The 24,870-nt window shown below is 35.6% G+C and overlaps 1 protein-coding gene across 1 annotated transcript in view; it reads left to right on the forward strand.

The window, feature by feature from the left end:
* Nucleotides 1–24,870, forward strand: part of NRD1 (Nrd1 complex RNA-binding subunit) — a 63,762-nt gene that overhangs the window by 17,438 nt on the left and 21,454 nt on the right. The window contains exons 9-17 of the mRNA XM_051219522.1: nt 1,482–1,551; nt 3,529–3,606; nt 8,776–8,899; nt 10,077–10,391; nt 11,410–11,551; nt 15,565–15,651; nt 16,811–16,851; nt 18,926–19,022; nt 21,698–21,749. Of these exons, the coding sequence (XP_051064760.1) occupies nt 1,482–1,551; nt 3,529–3,606; nt 8,776–8,899; nt 10,077–10,391; nt 11,410–11,551; nt 15,565–15,651; nt 16,811–16,851; nt 18,926–19,022; nt 21,698–21,749 (1,006 nt within the window). The remainder of the gene's footprint in view (nt 1–1,481; nt 1,552–3,528; nt 3,607–8,775; nt 8,900–10,076; nt 10,392–11,409; nt 11,552–15,564; nt 15,652–16,810; nt 16,852–18,925; nt 19,023–21,697; nt 21,750–24,870) is intronic.

The raw sequence follows: 24,870 nt of genomic DNA on the forward strand, positions 1-24,870 counted from the left end.
AAAAAATGACTGAACTACCTGAATTGCTTTTACATATAAATTTGGTAACGAATCAATAGCGCAAAACATGTTTAGTTAAGAGAGATAACATTGAAGAACACATTAAATGTGTAGGCGAATTTCGATTGCCTAAAAATAAAAACGAAAATCTAAGTTTATAAAATTAAAAAAATTGGTCTATAAACAGGGTTGGAAGATTTAACCGTTTTCAATATTCCGATAGATACAAAGCGCAGTGCATATACAATCTGAAGTTTTGTTTTGTATCTTTTTTATTTAAATATGTAAACATTAGTGCAAGGAGGCACCAAATATATATGCGCCACACAAATCATTCGATTTGTATGAGGACTGGGATACTATCCAGGCTCCCAAACCGAAACAGGTGGTTTTCTTAGAGGACCACACCCGGAGCCTTTGACCTGGAGGTCTACTCCATGAGGCAGTGAGCAACGTTAGGAGACGCAGTTCCATGGTAGCCGGTGACCAACAATGAGTCCATATGCCACTTGTTCCCATAAGATCCTGAAGCCTGTGTGCACCATTGGTTTGGAATGAAGGTTTTCCAACTACCCTAGATGGACCCTCCATATGCACCAATCCGGTTAAAGCTCTCGACATTCGCTTTTCGTCCCCTCAATTCGGTAAACAACGCCGGTGCCGCAAAAAGGCAGTGAGTAGGACTTCCCTGGCAGTGTCTGTATACACATGACTATATGAGAGCATTTCGAGAGGGAAGGCGGACTCTTCTTACCCTCGAGCCGTACCAGGGCATTTGTTTTATATCGTAATGTTACCGTAAGATGCTTTACATCAATCAATTTCTAAATAACTTGGCTTTCAAACAGTAGGCTAGGTAGTTTGGTTTAAAGGTCAATTTGCGTACTTTATATTGCCCAGTGGATTAGCATTACTATACCTCACATAAATAAAATGTATCTCAGAATTTCGAGTGAACAAACTTATGCATGATTGATAAAGTATTGTCTAAGTTCTAGTGAGAAGTTTAAGCTGATGGAGTTTAGACAGGTTGGCAGTGAAAGAATTATCTACTAAATGGCATTGGATAGTCGTCGCGCTATATCGCGAATTGACTGGAGTTACCTGTGCACTAATAGACGTCATTCAAATAGTTATAATAATCATGAGTTTACTGTGAGATCTGAAGGTCTTGAATTCGATTCCTGGTAGGTTCATGAATGCTCACTGCTAGGGAGTACCATACTAATACTGAAACAACTATCTGGTGCTCCCTAATTTTCAATCGTACCCTAACTCAAATCAGTCTGTACTACATACTACCTATCCAGTTTAAAAAATCTACAAATAACTGGCTAGTATTTAAAAAGAAAATCGCTACTATAATTATTAGTTGGATTGAGAAACTTGTTACGCTAGCTTTCTATTTGCATGTTTTTCATCAACATTATATGTAATTTTCTTTCTGTATTTTTTGTTTTGTTTTCTAATGATGTTAACAGTTTGTCCTTTGAGTGTAAAAGAGAAAATACGTATTGTCTGGATTCTTCCTCCACAAATCAATCATTATGAGTAAGTTGTATTGATCATAATGATGAGTTTTACCAGTTAGTTAGCTGTTACTTTTGTTATCGTGGTAAGTAATTGTGATTATTTCTAATAGTGTGGTTGATTGAAACACGTGAAGCTGCGGTTCAGTGTTATTGTTGGTCGTGGAGATGTCTTACTGTCAGTTCGACTCACTCTCAACTACTTCAATCTGTACACTTGGTTTCATTCAGTTACTGGTCCTATTATTATTATTATTACTCGAAATGAAATGTATGAATCTGTGTACTCATTTATTGTATCAATTTGATTTAGTTGTCATTTGAACGATCAGTAACATATTTGTATGTTGTTTACCGTTCTTCTGAATTCTTGTATCGTCGACTTAAGAAAATTTCGTATATATGTAGTGTTAGGCTAATTCTCATTGTGTTATTGGATTTACTCCCACTCAATAATCCCAAAAGATAAATATAGTTGAAGTTTGAATCAATATGTTGCAAGTCACTTAACTCAACAAATCATACATTTATTAGTCAACTGAATGAAGAGGAGAGAGGTTGGATGGGTTGTTTTGTGAATATCAATATGAATACATAAATGAGTTATGAATAATTGACTGAGTGCATTCACAACCAATAAGAGAATAGATGTAAAATTGATTGATCACTAAGTTATGACCAATGTCATATTTGTCAAGTCCTCCTTAATGCTGATTGAATTTTATCGATCATGTTGCAGTGCGGCCACTAGTCTAAGCGACTCGACATCGCGTGCACTATGTTGAGATGTAAGTTGGTAGTTGAAAGTAGTGGATAGGAAACTTTGGACTTAAGTTTCATGTTATTCGGCACTTGTCAGTAAGGTGCACCTGTAATCTTGGCGCCATTAATGCTCGATATAATTCGATCAGCACTGAGAAGTACTCGGTATTTATGATGTTGGTCACTACTCAATGATCAACCAGTTATAAATAAATCTCAGCCATACAGGAGGTCAATCGTGGCCCGAATAACTCAGTTGTAAAATCTTTGACTCCAAAGTTGGGTGACACGGAATCGAATCTATCATGGAGTATCGTTCTCCTTGAGATCACAATTAATTATTGCTGGCGAGTGTTGATTAGTTCGAAAAGTAGGTGGAGTAGCGTTTCCTGTCGACTACCTCCAACCACCACCGTAAAAGAGAATAGGTAAAGATAGTTAACAAGCATGCATGTATTTTCAAACATATATGGGTATATTTCCATGGCAGATTAAATATATGTATCACCGTTAAGTGATTAACGTAAATGTAATGGTATACTTGTTTTCTCGATTGATGATCGTCATTACATGAGTTGAGGTAGTTGAGATATTGTCCGGAAGCCTAAACTAAGGGATGTATTTTTCTTTACGGACTATTCACCTAATTTCCAACTTAGAAGTCGAATTCACTAAGTGGCTCAATGTTAGGTGTTGAGATCCCACAGTACCAGTAATTAAAGGATGTTCACGGCTCAGACATTCTCTTAAGACCCTGGAACCTCTGTGCGACATTGGCTTGGAACTAATATTTATCAACTGTCCTGGATATGGGACTTCTATATCCACCACGGAAATTTGACCTCCTTACTTTTTTTAAAAAAAAGCACTTCAGTTTCATGTGAGCAGTGAATCAAACCTTAATACAAAACACGGGGTTTTAGGTGTAAGCATTTAGAGAAGGTAATTAAACTCTTATCTGTGCTAGTCATACCTAGGCGATATAATTGAGTTATTCACTCACAACGTCACACATGTGATCCGTTGTCAGTTAACAGTTGGGAAATTTTCTAACTTGTTCTTCAAACATGTGTTTATTCTTAGTCTAGGTATTTCAACTCAACAATTTAACAGATTTGCTGTTTTCTCATTGATAACATTTATAGTTTAACTATATATTCAAAATAAAATACATCGCATAAACATTGAAGTGCTATTATTTTGTATTACATCATGTATTTTTCCCGCTTCACTTCAGATCATCTCCAATGGAAGTATTATCTTCTCTTATTGGTCATGAAGGTAGAGGAAGTGTATTGGCCTTACTTAAAAAAGAGTAAGTATTGTGTGTAATTATCATTCCATGCATTATGAACTGATGATCTGTAAAATGTTTCATAGATGCAGACTACTTGGCTGTGAACTGTTTGATAATCACACTATCAGTCGTTGAATTTGGATTACTTGGCTTAAAATCAATGGTAATAGTACACAGATGTATCCATTCTTCTTCTTACTGTAAATCTTGAGTTCCGGTTGTTTTTTAATACTTCCCTCTTCTCGAATTAATATTCTCTATATTCGTTTTTGTATTGTTTGTTTGAACCGTCTGATTGATGTTTAGGACTGAAATTGATCAGTCGCTTATTGGCATATGTGCATCCTGTGCGGATTGCCCTGATGTTGCTCTAAGTCACAAGTATTATAAGCATAAGTGGATGGCGGTTAGCAGTGGAACCCAGGACGGTCGTCCTGTCCTATCTGGATTCGATTCCCAGAGTTAGCACCAATTCTGGGATGCAGGTGCATCTAGGTGACGAGTCCCAAATGTGACGGATTCCACCGCCAGACACCAACCATCTTTGCTCATTTTCTATATTGTCTCTAGTCTTGTTATCATTGCTATAATAATTGTTTCAATCTGTTTGTGATTTATCATTGTATTATGATATGAACACTTAGATTAATATACATTTCATTCAGGCTCTACAATGATTACAATTGATTTATCCTTAACCCCAAAATTAGTCATCAAATTATCCAGTAATTGTTTTTTACATTTTTCTCCGATAGTATAACCTATTTATATATACATACTAAATAATTCAAAATCGTGTTTCTTTGTGAGTTTTCCAACCATGTATCTGTAGGTTATAGGTGTGAACATTATTCCGCTTACACTTCAATTTGGTAACAACATAATACCATTATAACCGTAACATAGGAGTGTGGGAATGCAGTATTGTTCAAAGCCGTTTGCACAACTGTGTACTTGCTAAATGTTTGCTCTTTATTTTTCAACCCATCAGGTCCACAGATTCGTGTTCTTGGCTTCGAGTTACACTCTGAATTTGAAGGCTAGTAATACACTACTTGGTTTCCCTGACAAAACTAGATGGAGCGAGGGTTCAAACCTTCGGCTTATCGACTAAAAGTTGAATACCTTAGCCATTAAGTCACTGGTTCATTTTATGAGTATATTGATCACAACAGTAATTTGGTTACACTTGTCTAACTATTCTACCATACAGAGAATCATTTTTTTTTTCACTAATAAAATTTCATATCAGCAATTTTCATTTAATACAAAACAAGGGATACATAAAATTGTTGTGTTTCTGTCAATCTCAGTTATCATTTCTATAATCATTAATCAGCATGATATCTATCTACCTATATAAATATATGTATATGTTAAACTTATCATTATCGACTTAATTATCACTTAGACTCTTACATATTTGTAGTTTTATTACATAACATTAGTCTTATAAATTGTTATGAATATTCTAAAACTCATACATGAACCATGTCAAAAAGGTGGTGACATTACAAATACCTTAATAATACTCAACAATTTGATTAGTTCCAAGAAGTATCATTGAATGATCTTAGTGTTGGAGGGTTACATGTGTGTGTTTGTGTGCGTGCGAGTGTGTATATATAACGATTTTCTGTTTTGTTTACATGGATAATAATAACATGTCTTGTATGTATTGATTGTATCATGCATTCTTTTCAGTAGATCTTATCAAAAATGATAAATACCAAAATACACTAACAAAAAAGAACACTATTGAAGATGTATGTTTTCATTAAACAATCGAATCGTTTCATAGAAATTTATTAATGGAATAGAAAAGAATAAAGTAATAGGGATGGTTTTCAGTAATTAATGGTGTGTTGTATATATTGTGAAGTGTTTGTAAACAATGTTTATATAGCTGAAAATAGGAGTACAGTGGAAACAGCTGTTTAACTGCGGTATTGTGATTTATTTTGAACAGTGCATACACATACAAACGCATAGTAGTATTTTCTTTGTAAGAAATGGTGGATAGTGGCTAGCATTGGAATCGAGGACGCGCGTTTCGTTCCATTTGGGACTCGTCAGCTGGATGTACCTGCATCTCAGAGTTGATGTTCATCCTGGGACTCGAACCCAGTACCATTCGCTTCAAACGCCATCGCGTTATCCGCTCGGCTACTGAGTCCTGATAGCCACTTGCTTGTGCAATAGGGTGAATTTAAATTCAATTGATATTGTTTGGCTTGTATCTTCCCAGTGAGGTTTAAGACTGCAATAGATCAGTCTGTTATTGGCATATGGAAGATATAAGCCAAACAATACCAAATGAATTTCCACTCAGTAGTATTTTAAAGCAATACTCTGAGTTTTTATACCGTGGTTCATATTACAGAATTCAGCTTTTATGATTATTGGAGAAAGTTACTACCTCGTTGTGTAAATTAAAGAGTATTCGAGTCTGCATGTAAGTGTGTGAGTTGTTCCATTGTTGATATTAAGAACTATAATTTCAATCAGTCTCTGTTACATACATATGGATCCTTTTCAGGATTACATTGATCTATAGTTTTGTAGTTACAAGATTTATTATATTTGAACTATAACTTGTAGTAGAAATCAAAACCGTCGTTTATTGTTATTCCGATCTTCCTAGCTGGATGTTGTAGTTCATATTGAAACTCCAGTTCGGTCTTTTTTTTTCTCCAAACTTCAGTGTTATCTACTGAATTATGAAGTTCAAACCACCATTAACTTGTTCAACGCATATGAACTTATGCATGTAAAATGTTTTCAGTTTTTCTGTGACCATTTCTCAACCCACCCTTTTTTTAAATACAAAGAAAAGAATTTGTTCATTCTAATTGATTGCCTCAAAGCTCACCGTTCAATTAACCCGGCTAACTTCACTAAATCGATTGAGATATTAATTACTCAAATCCTATCAATTGTTGTAATGCATGATTCAATAATTGAGTTTAAGAGTAATCTGTGAAAGCCAACAAAGTGTCATAAAAATATTGACTTTATTTATGGAGGTGAATATAAAAATCCGGTCATTTTGGAGTTTTATATATGTATTTTCATCAAAATTTCAGTTTTTGCTGTTTGATTGAATTGAATATCAACATTGGATAGATTCATCATCATAAGTATTTATGGTTAGTTTAGAAAGAAAGAGAGGGAGACAAGCATTAAAAAAGACTCGGTACCTGATAACTCTTAAATCTTAATTAATATTGTTGTTCTTAGCCCACTACGAGATACAGACTCGTGTACTTGAATTTTTTTATTTATTATTAATGGCTTTATTCAATATTATATTTTGGTACAATATAGAATTCCCGTTCACATGCTGAATTCGACAGCTAGTGATACAGTTTGGTTACTCTAACTGGAGTGAGACGGGCTTCGAACCCACGTCTTATTGACTGGAATTAAAACGTCTTAACCACTGAGTCATAACTTTACTTACACTATATGAGCGTTCGGTAAATACTAATAGCTAATCTGTCTATCTCATCTAGGATATACAGACTTACGTAGTATGTCCAGTCAGTAAATAAACTGAGATCGTAAAAGTGTTGTTGTATAAATCGAGTGCACATAGATTATTATCTTCACAAATGACAATGTAGTTGTTCCATCACCGTTTCTATTGTTTAAAAGGAGTCTGTGAAAGTTCTAAAAAGCCTGAATCGATGTTGCACTTGTAAAGATGTGATTTATCATCAGTGACGATCCTTTCAAAAAAGCTAGAAGTTTGAGCGGTGCTGCATCTATTGTACACTTTTAGTCAGTTTTTAGTAACGTTGATATGGGTTTGGATCACATATTTCTAGATACTTTTCTAAAATTAAGCACACTAGAAACTTTCTTACAGTGAATCAATGTGTTGAAAATACAAAAGACTGTTCATAAAAATAAGTAATCGACAGTTATAACTCCAAAAACAGTAGCTTAGTTTGCGTAGTTATCGAACGGATGAATTATATACTCAGTCTTAAGCTAAACGTGTCTGTGAGCTGCCTAGCCGCTGACACCCAAAGTAGGTGAAACACAGTTCGAAGGCGTATGATAAAGGAGTAAGCGTTAGAGTGATTGATAAATAATAACTATTTACCCCTTCGGATTACTCATATTGACGAACGTGATGGAATTGATTAAAAATTTATTTATTATTTTTTTATTATTCACTATTTCATAATTGGCACCATGAACTAAATTTAATTAAACAACCATTAAAAACTAGGAGACATTGGACAGCTGTTTCGTCTGATTATGGAAGACTTTATCTGTGTAGTCTTTCTTAGCTTTCAACGATTATCTAATTAAGTTCAGTTCGTGATATGAAATTTGTAATACAAAGACCTCCAAAAACTCTAGTTATGATAATCATATGCTAGTTAGCGACTAATGTCGAGAAGTAATTCTCGGAGTTCTAGTGTAAAACTGTGACCAATGGAGTTCATCCACGTCGGATATGAGGCTATTGCCAGTAGTACTAGAAGATGGTTGAACAGTACTACTATTCCATTGAATTGAGATATCAGTCATTATATGCCAACTAGGTGGTCTAAGTATTAAGACCCCAATGCCAAGTTCGAATATCCTAGATTCGATCTGTGACAGAATCGTGCGTAGACGGAACATCTGTCCCGTGTTTATTTGTTTTCAATAGTCGTCTAACCAAAATCAGTTCGTGCTGTAAAATATGGAAATTTAATAATCTTCACAAAACTCCTATTATAATATTCTGTATATATTTTTACTAGAATGTAATATCACTGTTTTCACCATAAATTTTAATGTTAATTTCATTTTTAATGATTTGAATCATCCCATTGTTGATAATATGATTGGCATTTGACCAATTCTAGTTAGTATATGTGTATCTTGTCCGAAGTGTCTCGATATAACCATTATAATACAAGTTAGTATATTATAGATGCAATGTGACTAGATGTTGAGCCTTGAACCTGCTCTTCATTCTATTTGGAGCTCCTAAGTTAGATGTATCTGTTGTGGCTAAGTCCGAATCCCGAGGTGAATATCAACTCTGGGTACATCCAGCCGATATATCCGGATTAGGACGAAACACGCGTTCTGATTTCGAATATTAATCATATTCTATAATATTCTATATGAAGTTCGATGTGTTTATTATTCCTTCTTCGTGACCTGTCGTTTTTTTTATAGAAATCTTGCCGTTTCACTTAGCACGGGCGTTACTTGTACATCAGATTTTGATAATTCTAGTTTATGTACAATTTTTATGGTTAATATTCAACTTACTGATTATGGTCGTGATCATATTTTCCAAGTAAGTCATTATTTCAGAATTCTTGTGTATTCTTTTCCAATTCAATGTTATTATTTTGGGTAGATTTTTCATACTTAATGTATTTTTCATCGGAATATACCGTTTATTATTATTATTATTGCTGTACAAAAGGTTTATTTATTTATTTTAAGACATAGATATTGGTACAAGGAGGCACCAAATACATATGCGCCACACAGATTTCATTTGATATGTGCGAGGGCTGTGATACTGCCCGGGTGCCCAAACCGAAGCATGTGGTTTTCTTAGGGGGCCACACCTTGGGCCTTCGACCTGGAGGTCTGATCCGCAAGGCAGTGGAGCATCGTGAGGAGATGCAGTCCCATGGTAGCCGGTGACCAACGATTGGTTCATACGCTATTTGTTCTCTCAGGATACTGGAGCCCATGTGGACCATTGGTTTGTAATCAGAGTTTTCAAACTCCCCTAGGTGAACTCTCCATGTTCACCAACCCGGTTAAAGTGCCGGGCGTTCGCTTTTCGTCCTCTGAATTTCATAAACAACACCCCCGACACGGGACGGTAGTGAGTGAGGCTATATACGCGTGGTCATGTGAGAGCATTTCGAGAGGGTGGGCGGACTCTCCCCACTTTCGGCCGTACCAGGGCATTTAGGAGCTGTACAAAAGGTGATTACAAATTAATTTCCTGATTACGAAAAAGTCAGTCGATCACTTGATCGTAATAAACGTAAAATTCTTGGATAATTGTAAGTCAGCCCAAGTTACCATACCACATTAAAGAAATGATATAGTAACAATTTTAATGAGAAATGTTGAATATTGAGAATATATTTTGAGAAGAGAGAACGGAAAAGTATATGTAAACACAAATGAAAATGGAAGATCTAGAAGAAGATCGAAATTGAATGCACCTGGATTACGACTACTGATTCTAAGTCATGTCACTGAGCATCTCCAACTATACTGGTCACGATAATTGCGTCTACTCTAAACATGTAGGATGTACTAACCAACATTTTTACTTATTCCATTTCTAGAATAAAAGATGCTACGATAAAACAGCTGTTCAGTGTTACCGAGTGTTTTTAAACACTACCTAAGCTCTGATCAATCTATAATGAAATACAACTTATAATTTTTATCCCGTCTGTTATTTGCGTTATTGTTGTCTTTACCAATTTGTTTATATGTAGGTTTGTGGAGTATTATTTGATTATATAAAAATTCTACTGTACTCAGCGTTAAATTCTACATCGATATCTTTAATGAATGGTGGTTTAGAAGGTAATAATAATAATAATGGTGAACGCGTTCATACAAATCACTGTCATAAACATACGTTCGCTACATATCTACCAGAATATCAAATGGTTAAAACAGCTAATTTTCTATATACAGAACCGGAAGAAGCTGAAGATACAGTGGTTAATCTAGCCAATATGTTACATCTTGTTAAATGTGAACATGTTTATTCTGGTTATAGGCTATTAAAAAAGCCAAATATAAAAGTAAGTCGTATTACTATGATTAGTATTGCTATGCATTAGACTTGACTATTGTTGATTGACTTAATATGTTCAATGGTGGTCGGGCTTACCTATTGTGATACGATTCACTAGAATCGTACTGCTAGAAACAATGGATCTTTGAGATCTCCTACTATGCTCGACTAGTTGGTTAAAATGCAGTAGTAGTGAAAATAAGTTTTCTGAGAGAAATCATACTGTTGATTGTATAGGATTTCGTGATATATCTTCCACAGCTTACTTACATCTCAAATGATATTTTCTATTATTTCAACTGGGACTTGGGGTTATTATTAGTCGGTTTTCTAAAGGGCACATTTTATCTTTTACCGTGAATCTCTGTTGAGGAAAATTAATTTTGAGAAATATGGATTATGTGGGACGAAAAATCTTTCTCTTGAAGGTTGTGCATAATCATCATCAAATAATTATTCCTTTGACTCCGTGGTTACTCTTATAGATTGGAAACATCATCGATACTACGTATCTTTTTCATATTCCTCAGGAGAAAATATACTTTTGTAATGTGTTGACAGACAAGGAGTATCTACACACCTCTAACCTCTCACAAGTTTCGCGTATATGGTGTATATTCCACATTTTCATCATTTGTTGGAGCTGTTATTAACTTCTTGCATTTCTTTTGTATTTCCGTAATTGTTGGAGGAGGGATCGAATTAGGAATTATTAAGAATGAATGTGAAATCTCATGTTGTTTGTCTTTTGAGTGTTATTATTTCAGGTTGTCGAATCATGTAACAGAATCTTTGTTATATGTAAAAGTATCTTATTCACCAAGTACAGATTTATACATTGCACTTCGTACTATGATTTTCGATTTAACGACGCTAGCCATACTACTAGTCAGGGGCTACCTAAGGCTGATGTACATACATACCAGGTTCTATGTTAAGACTTACTGTCTGCCTGTGACATCGTTTTATTTTTATTATGTATCCACTCTGAATGGTTATTATCTTTATTAATTGTATAATTTCAGTTGTACATTGACCTATTGAAATTGATGACACCAAATCGTGCAGCTATATTCTTTCTGTCATCAACTTTTGCATCTTCAGTGAAAGATGATGAGTCAAGATTAGAACATGAACCATGGTTTAATGTAGCTTATCAAAAAGAAGGTATGTTAATTAGTATATCTTTACATGATCGTTGTTCTTTGTTGATACTGATGATTGTGATGATGATGATGATGACGATAATTCCTTTTGCTGTCTATTTTTATCGCGTTAGGTTAATGGTGACATTAAACTTGATGTTTAGAAGTACGGGACAGTTGTAGGTTACTAATATTTAATTATAGATGTTTTTAAAGTATATTGCTCTTGTATGTTGGAACCGGCAAGTCAGCAATGTTGAGATGTAGATATAGAGTACTAGTAAGTGGTGGTTGATCGTTTTGTGTAAGATTGTGGATACTTCATTCTTTGAGGTAACTGGAATATGTATTACTTATGTCCAACCACCACTTATTTGTAAGTATAAGGTTGTAGTGATTGTTGATTTTCATTGAAATCACGAACTGATCCATGTTAGACCATTATAGAAAACCTAGAAGCAACGGACGACCGCTTTGTCCTAGCATGGAACTCTTCTGAAGTACGCATCCACGCCTTTGCGCGCAGGAACAGAACCTAGGATCTTCGTTTTCGCACGCGAACGCCTAATCTATGGACTATTGAGCTGACCGGCGTCTAACCGTGTTAATATCTAACTTCAATCAATCCACGATATTACGTGACCATCTTTCGTTGTTTTCGGTCAGTAACTGCCACACTCGATTGTGTACTTTCATGTATGATGTCGTTCGACTTGGGAATAGACCACAAAATAACTGAGTTCAAAACAAAACGTGGTATCAGTCCGCAAATTAATTGACCGGTTTTTCTGATCCATGTTGTTGGGGGTAAACTTCTTGCTTGGTTAAGATTTTACTTACTTACGCCTGTTACTCCTAATGGAACATAGGCCACCGACCAGCATTCTCCAACCCACTCTGTCCTGGGCCTTCTTTTCTAGTTCCATCCCATTCTCGTTCATTTTTCTCATGTCCATCTCCATTTCTCGGCGTAATGTGTTCTTTGGTCTTCCTCTTTTCCTTTGACCTTCAGGATTCCATGTGAGGGCTTGTCTTGTGACGCAGTTCGGTGCTTTCCTCAATGTGTGTCCTGTCCACTTCCAGCGCTTCTTCGTGATTTCTTCCTCCACTGGGATCTGATTTGTTCTGTCCCACAGTAGGTTGTTGCTAATAGTGTCCGGCCAACGGATCCGAAGTATTTTGCGTAGACAACTGTTAATAAACACCTGTATTTTCTGGATGATGGCTTTCGTAGTTCTCCAGGTTTCTGCCTGATACAGTAGAACTTTCTTGACATTTGTATTGAAAATCCTGACCTTGGTGTTGGATGACAGTTGTTTTGAGTTCCAGATGTTCTTCGGTTGTAAATATGCTGCTCTTGCTTTGTCGATCCGCGCCTTCACATCTACATCAGACCCACCGTGTTCATCAATGATGCTGCCCAGATATGTAAAGGTTTTTGCATCTTCCAAATCTTCTCCGTCAATTGTGATTGGATTGGGTATTCTGTGTTGTATCGGAGAATCCTGCTTTTCCCTTTGTGTATATTGAGACCTATTGCTGCCGAGGCTGCTGCTACACTGGTCGTCTTCTCCTGCATTTGTTGTTCCGTTTGCGATAGAAATGCCAGTTCATCTGCGAAGTCTATATCGTGCAGCTGAATCCTAGATGTCCACTGTATCTCGTGCCTCCCTTCAGATGTTGACGTCTTCATGATCCAGTCGATCACCAGGAGAAAGAGACAGGGTGAGAGTAAGCAACCTTGCCGAACACCGGTCTTCACTTCGAACGACTTTGTCAACTGTCCTCCATGCACGATTTTGCAGTGTAATCCATCATATGAGTTCTCTATGATATTGACTATCTTCTGAGGCACGCCGTAGTGTCGAAGAAGCTTTCATAGTTTTGTTCTGTCCGCGCTACCGAATGCTTATTCGTTGTCAATGAAGTTGATGTAGAGTGATGAATTCCATCCAATTGATTGTTCCACAATGATCCGTAGAGTTGCGATTTGGTCTGTACACGATCTATCCTTACGGAATCCTGCCTGTTGGTCTCGAAGTTGGGCGTCAACGGAGTCCTTCATTCTGTCTAACAATATCCTGCTGAAGACTTTTGCTGGTATTGAGAGAAGAGTGATGCCTCTGTAGTTATCACAGTTTTTGAGATCGCCTTTCTTCGGTATTTTGATCAGAAGTCCTTCTTTCCAATATGTTGGTACCTGTTCCTCATCCCAAATCTTATTGAAGAGAATGTGGAGTATCCTTGCAGTTACTGCTACGTCTGCTTTCAGTGCCTCTTCTGGAATGTTATCTGGTCCTGCTGCTTTGCCACTCTCGATTTGTCTGACGGCCATGCTGATTTCTTCAATTGTTGGTGGGCCAATATCGATTGGGAGGTCTGTGGGTGCTGCCTCGATGTTGAGTGGGTTCAGTGGGGCTGGTCGATTCAAGAGTTCTTTGAAGTGTACTTTCCACCTGTTTCGTTGTTCTTCAATGTTGTTGATTACCTTGCCTTCATTGCTTTTCACTAGTCGTTCTGGTTTGCGGCGATTTCCAGAGAGTTTCTTTGTTATGTCATACAGTTGTTTCATGTTTCCTTCTCTTGCAGCCTTTTCCGACGTCATTGCTAAATCTTCCACATATTTACGTTTGTCGGTTCTGATGCTCCTCTTCACTTGTTTGTTTACTTCTGTGTATTCAGCTTGTGCCTTGGTTTTTTCTGCTCTTGTTCGACTGGTATTGATTGCAGCCTTCTTGTTCCATCTTTCTTGAATCTTATCCAGTGTATCAACAGTGATCCATTCCTTGTGATGGTGCTTCTTGTGGCCCAGAACCTCATGACATGTTGAAGTGGTTGCTTCTTTGATCCCCTTCCAGTTGCTCTCCACAGTAGTTCCTTTTCTTTTGAGTAGATCATGAAAGGTCTGGAAATTATCGCTGAAGGCTATCTTGAATTTGTTGAGTTTGTTAGTATCCCGAAGAAAGGTCGTATTGAACTTTTGTGATATTGTCCGCCCCGTTTTCGTTCCTTTCTCCTAGTTCATGTCGTCCCATGATGTCTTCATATCCGGTGTTGTTCATTCCAACCTTGGCATTTAAATCGTTTATCAGAATAGTCAGGTCATTTGTTAAGCGCTTCTCGATATTTGACTGCAGCCTATTGTAGAATTGATCTTTAGCGTCTTCATTGTAGTCGTTGGTAGGGGCATAGCATTGAATGACGCTCATTGAAATGCCCTCTTTATTTGTTTTGAAGGAGACTTTGATGATCCTTGTTCCATAAGATTCCTATCCTATAAGTGCATTTTGTGCTTGTTTGGACAGCATTTTCTTCTTTATGGCCGGAGTATAACAGAAGCTCCCCTGAAGTTAGTCGTTGTTGTCCAACTTTCATCCAATGTGTTTCACTGATCCCAAGTACCTCTAGGTTGTAATACATTAGCTGATAAAAGCCATTATCGTAAAGTTAGAATTTGTTGTAAACATTTACAGATTAAGATAAATGACAGCTAATCCCTGTTTAGATGTATATTTTGTAAACATATTTCCCTTCGAACGCTTATTCAATTGGGAGTCGTTGAGGAAGTCCCAGAAATCTGTCATCAAAGTATCTAGAACGCTGTTAAACCTTATATCTGTATCAGTGTCGAATAGAAGCTTCGGAAAAACATCTAAAACTTCCAGAATAACCTTTCACTTTTTTAGTTGGATATTCACTCGTACTACTACTATGTGCAGTGTAGTTTCAGAAGTCAAAGATCATGTATAACTCTAAATGGCCTTATCTTTTCTGTACAAAATCCAACCTTGAAATAAAGCTTTTTACTCGCAATTTGTGCCTTCTCTTGTTTGTTCCAGTTGACGTGTCGTGTCGAAGTAGTCTATGGGCTATAAGAACCGTCTAGGAAGATAGTTTAGGCGTATCGGTAGCAAGATATATTAGAATTTTTATTGCATTATTGAAGTTTCATCACTATAATTAAATATATAATGTTCACTTTGATTATTTCTTTACATTAATACTATTGAATACTATTTGTTCTTTTAAAAATAGATATACCCGAACATATTATGAACGGATGGATCCATTCAAAACCAGACGACGAAAAATTACATCTTCCATATGAAAATAAATTTTTGAGTACGTTTTTGGTTGCTAAAAAATAGTATAGTGCTTGTATATATTTTTAGTATATGTGTTTAGCAACAGAATCCACTAAGTGTATTTCATCCTATTTGGTATTCATCAGCTGAGAATGTACCTGTGATAATTCACTGTCGTTGATAGGCCCGTTGATACTTGGATGCAATCACTTTCGCTACAAACGGGGAAGGTGACATTTCTGTCGGTTGCTTTTTTATTATAAACCGGACACCGCGTAAAGAAATATTGTTTCGAGTTGTTAAGTATCGGACAGGCGTGTGTCGTCTTTGTTTTCTGGGGAATTTTTTTAGAAGTGTTCACTTTATAGCCTCAATGTTCTTGATTCGATTACATAAAGTTGTGTGTGACTGTGAGTGTCTGTTATTGATTAGTCGTTAACTAATTCAGTTGATGCAGAACTTGACACCGTCGGATACCGGTTTAGTGGTCTAGAGGTCAAGCATTCGCGTACGAGATCGTGGATGCGCACTTCTGAGGAATTCCATACTAGGACGACACGGGCGTCCAGTGCTTCCAGATTTGCAATGGTGGTATAGCTTAGATTGACTGGTTAATCCAACTGTTAAAATACTACAATCTCCACACATCCCTTCCACCCCCCGTGTACATCGATTTAAGTTGTCACACTGAATCAACACAGCTATATAAAATTATCAAGACAAATGTCAGGCTAGTAGAAGTAGTAACATAGTATCAATTGTATTAGAAATCGTTAAGCATAAAAAGTATGATTCAAGAAGAAAGAATAAAACGTACGAAATAATTTTCAAAGCTTAACATTCAAAAGATGACAATCAATCAGAATATATTTGCCATATATACAACCGATTCTAAGCCATATCATTCAATATTGTTTCTAATCATTGGTTACGATAATCACGCCAGATTACAACACCAAACTATGTGGTTGTTTTAATCTACAAACATGATATAAATTGCCAGTCAATGAATGATTTTATAAACTGATGATATCACATTTTAATTATGGGTCACTTATAACATGATCGAATATTTTAATATTTATCTCTTTGTTGTATTCTGTGTAGTTCTTGTTAAAAGTTTTCTTTAAAAGATACAAATTTCATTGTTTGCCTTAGTATACCTTGAGTTTATATTTAATTTTCTTCCACTTTAGCGACGGATTTTAGTTTATTGGATTCAAAAACTGATATGAAGGTTAGTGTTTGTTTTTTGTTGTCTTTGTTTGAAAAATTCCTTTCTTTTCTATCTTCCATATATTGAATTGTGATTTCAGTATATGATAATATGTAATTGCACTTCAAACGCCAACACATTATCCACTTAGCTACTCAGCTCTAATGGCCGCTCGCTTGTGCAACGGGTCCGAGTCTCTGAGTGAACATCAACTTTGGAATGCAGGTACGTCCAGCTGATGTGTTCTAAATAGGATGAAACACACGTCCTTGGTTCCATCAATTCTATGTGAACTTTTGTCATAGTGCTTATATCGAAACAATATATATATGCCAACTAAAACTGATTAGATTTCAGTTAAAATGCCAACAACGGGATAATTCAAATTATTAAAAATTAAATTATTAATTAGACCTCTTAGTGACGTCTTTTAACTTCATTTTATGGCTTGTTAACAATGACGTGCGAAACACCCCGTATCTGCCAAATTCGTTGAGTTTTTGATGAATGTTTTTCAATTTCTGTGAGTCATTAGTGCTGGTCAAATTCTATCGTTCAAAAATGCTGCTCAACTAGTGCAGGGGTCATGTTCTAGTCTTTGAAACCACTGGGTGAGTAACTTGATTTCGAATTCATCTCAGAGAGATAGATTAAGATAGCATCAATTCCCTAAAGATTATAGACACAATTTCCCCTATGAGTACCAACTCGAACATAACCATTGTTCAGGGTATCCTACCGACTACTTCCAAACACCTAACATCATATCGTTTCTCATTTACGTGTTTAGTATCTCGCACTGACGTATGTCACATTTGACACATGGATCGTAAACATTCTTCCAACCAATTGTATTATCTTTTAGCATCAATTAGTCTGGGGAGTGTTTGGACGAAAGAGGAGACATACATTAAAGAATTCGATCCCGTGGTCGGTTAACAGTCATATGTCACATTGTATACCATTGCTCATCATCTATCGATGAACATTATACTTGTCATCTATCCATATATATATAACAAATAATCAAACCTAAGGAATATGTATAGTTTGTTTAAATATGGAATGAGTAAAATCGAGGTCATTTTGAAGAAAATATTTTATGTGTTTCCGCCTGTTTTTCTTTTGTTGAGAAAACTATCAGAATATACGTAGTGCCAAGTTGTTGTTTTCTTGTTTTACGTACTGTGAGTTGAGTAGGTTAAGTTATGAAGCTGGTTCTGGACAATAATCTCGTCATCAACGCCTACTTTATGTAAAGGTCAACTGTTTAGTTAATTCGCAATCATTAAACTGATCTGTTCTGATGACTTTGTGAATGAATGGCTGTTTGTGGAGGTTTCCCGGCTTTATTTGTTCTCGTATCTTTGTTGAGCAAATTGTTTTGTTGACGTTTGACTACGTGATTGATTGGTAAATAGGGTCTATTTCATTATACCTATTGATTGTAGACTGGTCGAAATGGAGTGCTTCTCGAAATTCGCTGACATTCTTTGAATTTCCTAAGTTCGGAGTTTTCCCATTTTCATAATAAAATTCGAATCTGTAGCATGCATTTATATAAGTAGTATCAATTCATATGGTTTTCTTTTGTTAGACTTTTTTCGTGTATTAGTGGATGGACCGGAGATCCACTTTGTCCAATGACCTAACAACGAAGGAAGACAAACGCAATATCATCCATAGAATACATTGCACCATCTGCAACAAAAATTACACCGTATAAAAATGGACACCCTTTCATTGGGAAAATTCTTTAGTTGCTCAGTTACCAGGTATAGATTCATATACTAGGCTGCAAACTACATTCCAAGTGTAATGGCTAGTGTTAATATACGGTTGCCCGAACTAGAGCGGGGTTCGAACCCTGGATTTAGTGACTAAAAATAGAATGCCTTATCCACTGAAAAACCATCCTATTAGGAAAAATATCAAAATCACACATCTGTATATATTAGATTAAGAAAGAAGGTTAACGTGATTATGGTGTTATAATTAAAATATGAATTGGTTCTCAATTGTCCCTTTAGATAGTATTGCATAATATTGGCATTTTTCTTCTTTCTGTATGTTAACTGTTTATATATATATTCAGCAACCTGTGGATTTAAACTTGGAACCTGGTGCAGAATCACGTCTAAAATATGGTCATTTATGGTTTCAACAAAGTACTCGTTTCAAATGTCCTAAAGGTAATTTTTGTATTAGTTTGATAAGAATTATGTACACAGAAAACAGTATTTTTCATCATCTTGTTAATTCAAACTCTTTAAAATGGATATTACTAAAATTTCACTTTTTTTTACGTAATGGGTTTATGTTGTTAGATTCCGATATAATTATGTTGGATACCTGATTACTTGACACTGAATTTTAACCGCTTTCTAGTCCCTTAGAAATCTACACTTAAATCTCTAAAGGTAAATAAAAGTCGAAGTTATGAAAATAAGCTTCATTTCCAAGGTTAGTTTAAGTATAAAAAGAATGGATATTCATTAGTTTATAGGCTTTGATCTGGATATTCTGGAAGCTTCTAAAACGATGCGAAAATTATTTAAAGAAATTGGTATTTATCTAGTCAGGATGTTATATATAATCACTTTATAGGAAGTTTCCATTAAACGTTGATTAGACGACTGGTTTTCAGTCTTTATTACATTTCTGAAAAATGTGAAGAATTCTCAAACACTTTCGAGAGATAGTTTTAATGATGAAGCTTCTATTGCCTTTCCTTTCACATATTATATACTGATGATGTTATACAAAATAAGACAACTAAAAACATTTTATTGAGTAAAAATACGCAACCTTTTCTTTAAAATATCGTTACTGATTTAAGCTAAAAATACTTTTCATTATAATCTTTGTTGAATTTCTGATGGAGATTCGATTACGTTTAACCCCCAAACAAATTCATCTTGAAACTATTGGTATCAGAGCTATTAAATACAGCTATCATATGGCGTTACATATTCGAAATATTTCCTACTGAGAAACTGTTTGACAGCCTGACAATATCGTTATTATTTGATCACTGACAGTAATAGTGTGGTGTATGCTACTTATGTTGACAGGTATAAGTAGTATGTAACGTCAATCTGAAGTAGAATGCATTTCAGCAGAAGATTGAGATCGAAGTAAAGAGAACAGAAATGTAGACGGAATGTAATTTTAATAGCAACCGGGACTAAGAAACGATGAAGTTTGTGAGGGACAAGAACCGCTACAGCCAACGCCACCCTGCCAAAACACTTTATTCGACATCATCAGACGACCTTAAACAGTGCTTCCTCTCCCGGCCCTCGCGACGGCGTCCTCAAAACTCCCACTCCCTGCCTCTTGGTTGGCAGCGACACTAAATGTTGTGAACAATAACACAAGTGGGGGAGAACCGATTGTATTTCGACATAAAATTACGGAGTTCTTTGGTAAAATGTGCAAACTATACGTTTAATTCTTCATTTGCGAATCCTCCGTCAACTGTCTCAAAGTCTGTTTAAAAGTTTCACTTAATTAATGTCAAGTTGAAAATCATTTCATCCTTGACATGTGAATCGGTTAGGGGAAATATGATCTTATCAAAAATCAGATTATTTCGTTTGAATCTCAGTTTTGGTGTATCATCGTTTGCATGTATGTTGTTGTGCTTTGATAACATCATCTATATAGTTTTATTGTTCACTCATTAGTTTCCAGTGTCAGTTACCAAGTGTATGCAATATTCATGAAATTCTTTCTTTATATGTGGTTTGTTATTCTGACATGAATACCCTTTCTTAGTGGTTATGTCTCTGATTGTGATGCTTAGTGTGAAGCGAACTCGAGTATCCTAACAGACCGAGGATTGGGTTCCATAATGCTGTAACCAGTCAAGGTCCAACGCGAATGTTTATCAGTATAAACTGTTGTATTTCACATCAATACAACATATCATCTGACTATATACGGGTTAACAGATATTTTGAGCCTCGTCAACTGATTCACTTTTTCTCCCATGTTATACTATATACCCTGGGTAATATTATCTGTCTTTATTTCCACCGTATGTGCATATACAGTGAAATACTGCACAGCCCACGTTTATATTTAACCTTCAGTCATATTTTCCAGTGGTTTTGAAATATAATTCTTCATCGAGACTTTTGATCTATTTAATCTAAGCGTGTCATTATCATCATTATATCGTCACACTTCATCCGTGGAGTTAAATCATCACTTAAGATTGGACAAAATAATATGATTAGCCGTGATTTATTGATGTATTAGATTATATGCTGTTGCTAGAACTCCGCTTGTTATTACAGTCCTACTATTTGTCTTTACCAATAATGATTTATTATTGTGCCCTTCATTGAGTCATGAACTGATCTAAGTTAGACCACCATTAAAAACCTAGAAACAATGGAAGGCCTCTCCGTTCTAATATGAGACACGTTAGCGACAGACATCCGCACACGGGAATCGAACCCAGGGCCCTCATGATCGTGCGTGGCCGCTTAAATTCTTGACCATTGAGCTGGAAGCTGATGATGTTAATGTCTAATTTTAGTCGATCGACGATATTGCGCTATCATTTTCTGATATCTTTGGTGGATAACTGTCTCACAACCGATAGAGTTTAGCTCCACCGGTCATGACTTCGCAGTAGGATTCCGGAAACCTCTCAAAGCGGGTTCGTTTCTCACAGGCAGGGTCTTGGGTGCCCGCTGCTGAGGAGTTCCATACTAAGATGAAATGGCGATTTAGTGCTTCCGGTTTTTATATGCGTGGTTTAACATTGACCATTGGTTCGTGGTTTTAATGAAATTCGGTAGTTTCAACAACCTCATACTGATAATGTGTTTATTTATTTATTTTCTTTTCACAGCTTCTGTAATGATCCATCTTTGGTCGGATATTGTGTCTAAAACAAAAGAAACGTAAGTCATGTAACACGAAAATAATTTTTTATTATATATACATGTATATAGTTAAGAAGATTTGTAGCGTGAGGGATGATGATTTGGCTATTGAACTTTCATTTTCCTTCTGAACAACATCACTGTCATTATCAGAGCATTATTCATGTAGAATTAAGCTTTTCAATTATTCCAAAAGCGTTAGATCAGTTTGATTTTGGTGGCATTATTTGTAAGCGATTGTCTTGGTAGATTTTATTGTTTTGTATTGTTCTTGTATTCATACTGACTACCTAGTTCAGTTGATCTCTCATCATGTTGTTCATTCACTACTTCCAGTTAGTTTCATAGATCGAATTTAATTCGATGTGTCTACTGGTTGTCACTGATTGTTTTAACCTCCATGAGTATATTTTTTATAGAAATTTTCCGTTTGTTTCCTCTCTCTAGAATTTCGATAATTTCCCAGTTAAATTCATGAGTTGATATCATTGATAGGATATATCGTGTCGTTTTACTAATTATTTTTATTCTTACATGCCTAAGTGAAGAGAACGTCCACTTTGTCCAATATAGTGTTTATTACAGTCTGTTTTATGATTGATATCAGTCAATCAGTCAGCTACAACATAGGACCAGGTACATATATGTATGGAGCGGTCTAACTTTCCATACTTCACAAGATGAACACTAAATTCATAGAAGCAGTTACTTCAATCGTAGTAATGTATGAAAAAAATTATTGCATATACGAATATGATACAGGGAGAAATAATTAGTTCGTACAAAGAAAGGTATAAAGTAGTTTGTTTGGCCGCCCCTAACTTTCCTCCAACCGTTTCCAACACTAGTCTGCATTGCGCGTCGTGGTAATCAATCAATGTTTAGGAATATGTATAGCGTAGCCCAACCATCTCAGTCGATGAAGATTCGAATTTATCTTCTTTCTTTAGTTACATGAATGTTGGTTGACATAGAATCAAAATCCAACGTTTATTCTCAATTAATTTCAGCACTCGGATTGGTTCAGAAATTTTTGTGCAGATTGGTCTAATTGTTGAGTTATTTTCGTGATTGACTGATCTCACGGCGGGAATCGAGGGTCCTAAGTTGGACTTATTGTATGATCGTGCGTATGCATCGTTGGGGGGTTCTTTAGTAAGAATAACCAGGTTTCTTTTGCCCCCTGGTTATAAATCGCTCCACGGTTGCCATCAGTATGCAAAGAATACTATCTACTTATCAGATTATTTTCAGTACAGTATATTTACTATTTTTTTTTGTGAAATGATAATTTATCATAATCTGTAGGTTATTCTTTTGAACATACATCAGATGATTTGTTTCGAAGCCACACCTCATTTTGACTTGAAATACTGGGAATCCAATAAGAATTTTCAATTAAGTGCTGTTGAATTAACAGTAAATTCTATTCATTCTCTCTATTTTCTATTAGGAACTTACCGGAATTTCAGTCTATCTATCTCATAGGTTAAGTACTTCACATGTGACATTAAGTAATTCATCAAAGCGTACGTACCAGCCAAATTTGAAAGTTCATTCTAATTCACGTCTACAAATACTCACTATCCAGCCAATATGCAATCAACAAATTTCACTCAATCACGTAGAACGTCATTTTCTTTTTACATAAAAGAATGTCTGATCTACACAATTTTGTTTGCTAAAGGTTAATTTCGTTGATCTGTCTTCTTTTTCAGTGAATTCTATGTTCGACTAAAGTAGGGAAAACTGACGTGTAGTCGTATAATACATGAGTTCATTTCTATTTCGAGGTTTCTCATCAGCTGATTACAACCTCTAAACAAAATACCACTCATCATTCCAAAAAGTCAATGTACATAATTTACATGTCATATTATCGGAAGCGTTCTCATCAGTGGAGATAAATGGGAAGACAGCAATAAGTATGGTAGAATTATAATAGATGTTAAATAATCTGCTCAAGAGTGTTCCATGAATTATAGTCTTACCAATTATAGTTCACCATGTCAAAGGGAGATTGATAACTGGATCTTTTTAGATGCACAAATTTGGCCTAAATTTTGATTCCAGCAATAGCTTCAGCGAAACATAGTAAATTTGAAGTTTCTTGTTGATTGGTAATCTTGAAGGAATTTGAGATATGAACACCATGCAGGCTGTAAACCAGATAGGGTGCAATCGCACTCATGAAAACGTGTTGTCCTCTGAGTCGAAGCTTACGTAGAATGTCCTCAGAGATGCAGACACTTACCGTTCATTCTGTCCGTTCAAAATATTTGCTTTGGCACGTTCATGTAAACTGGTATACATAAATGAAGGTGATGTTTACACACTTATTGCCCTCTTTTCATTAATGTTGATAGACGGGAACTTTTCCGATATTTTGATATGTAAAGTATATACATTTATTTTGAATGATGAATACTATTTTAATTAGAGGTTATAAAGAGCTGATGAGAAACATTGAAATATAACTGAATTCACATGTTGGTTGGTTGGTCCCGAAGATAAATATTGAAATTCTGTAGTAGTGATACTGAGAAATCGTCTTGTAAATCATTTAACCAGGTTTCTTAAGTTGTGATTACACCACAATTACGATACGTTTTTAAACTTAGTAGGAATTGATTATACTTCACCTTGTCAATTAGTGATCACCAGTTAGATGTAAGCAATTCATGACTCAACATCTTAATAATGTTCATTTTTTTAATGCACGTTGCCAGCCACAACGATGTGTCTGATTGTATTTCTTTGTAACTTGTACAGCGAAAGGTCATAAACATTTTATAAGCGCAGCTGATTAAGTTTCGCCATTAATAAACGTAATAATGTGTTAAAACAAACAATAAACAGATAACTCGTTGAAATATCTAGATAACAGGAACAGGTAGCCCATATGTTCAAGAAGACCTCTCGAAAAGCGTGAGTTGAGATACATGTTTATTTGATTTTCCCTGTAGCGCATTTGAAAACCGGAAAGTGTTGACGCATCAGTAGTCTCCTATCAGGAAAATAAAATTCCTGGTTCCATGGTATTAACTATGAAATTCTTTACTTTTTATTAAAATAATTTATATGTTTGTATATCCCATTTTTCCATCTCTCTTTATACATATATTCGTTTTTTCCTTAA

This window comes from Schistosoma haematobium, chromosome 5 (genome assembly GCF_000699445.3).
Source record: "Schistosoma haematobium chromosome 5, whole genome shotgun sequence".
Classification (NCBI taxonomy): domain Eukaryota; kingdom Metazoa; phylum Platyhelminthes; class Trematoda; order Strigeidida; family Schistosomatidae; genus Schistosoma; species Schistosoma haematobium.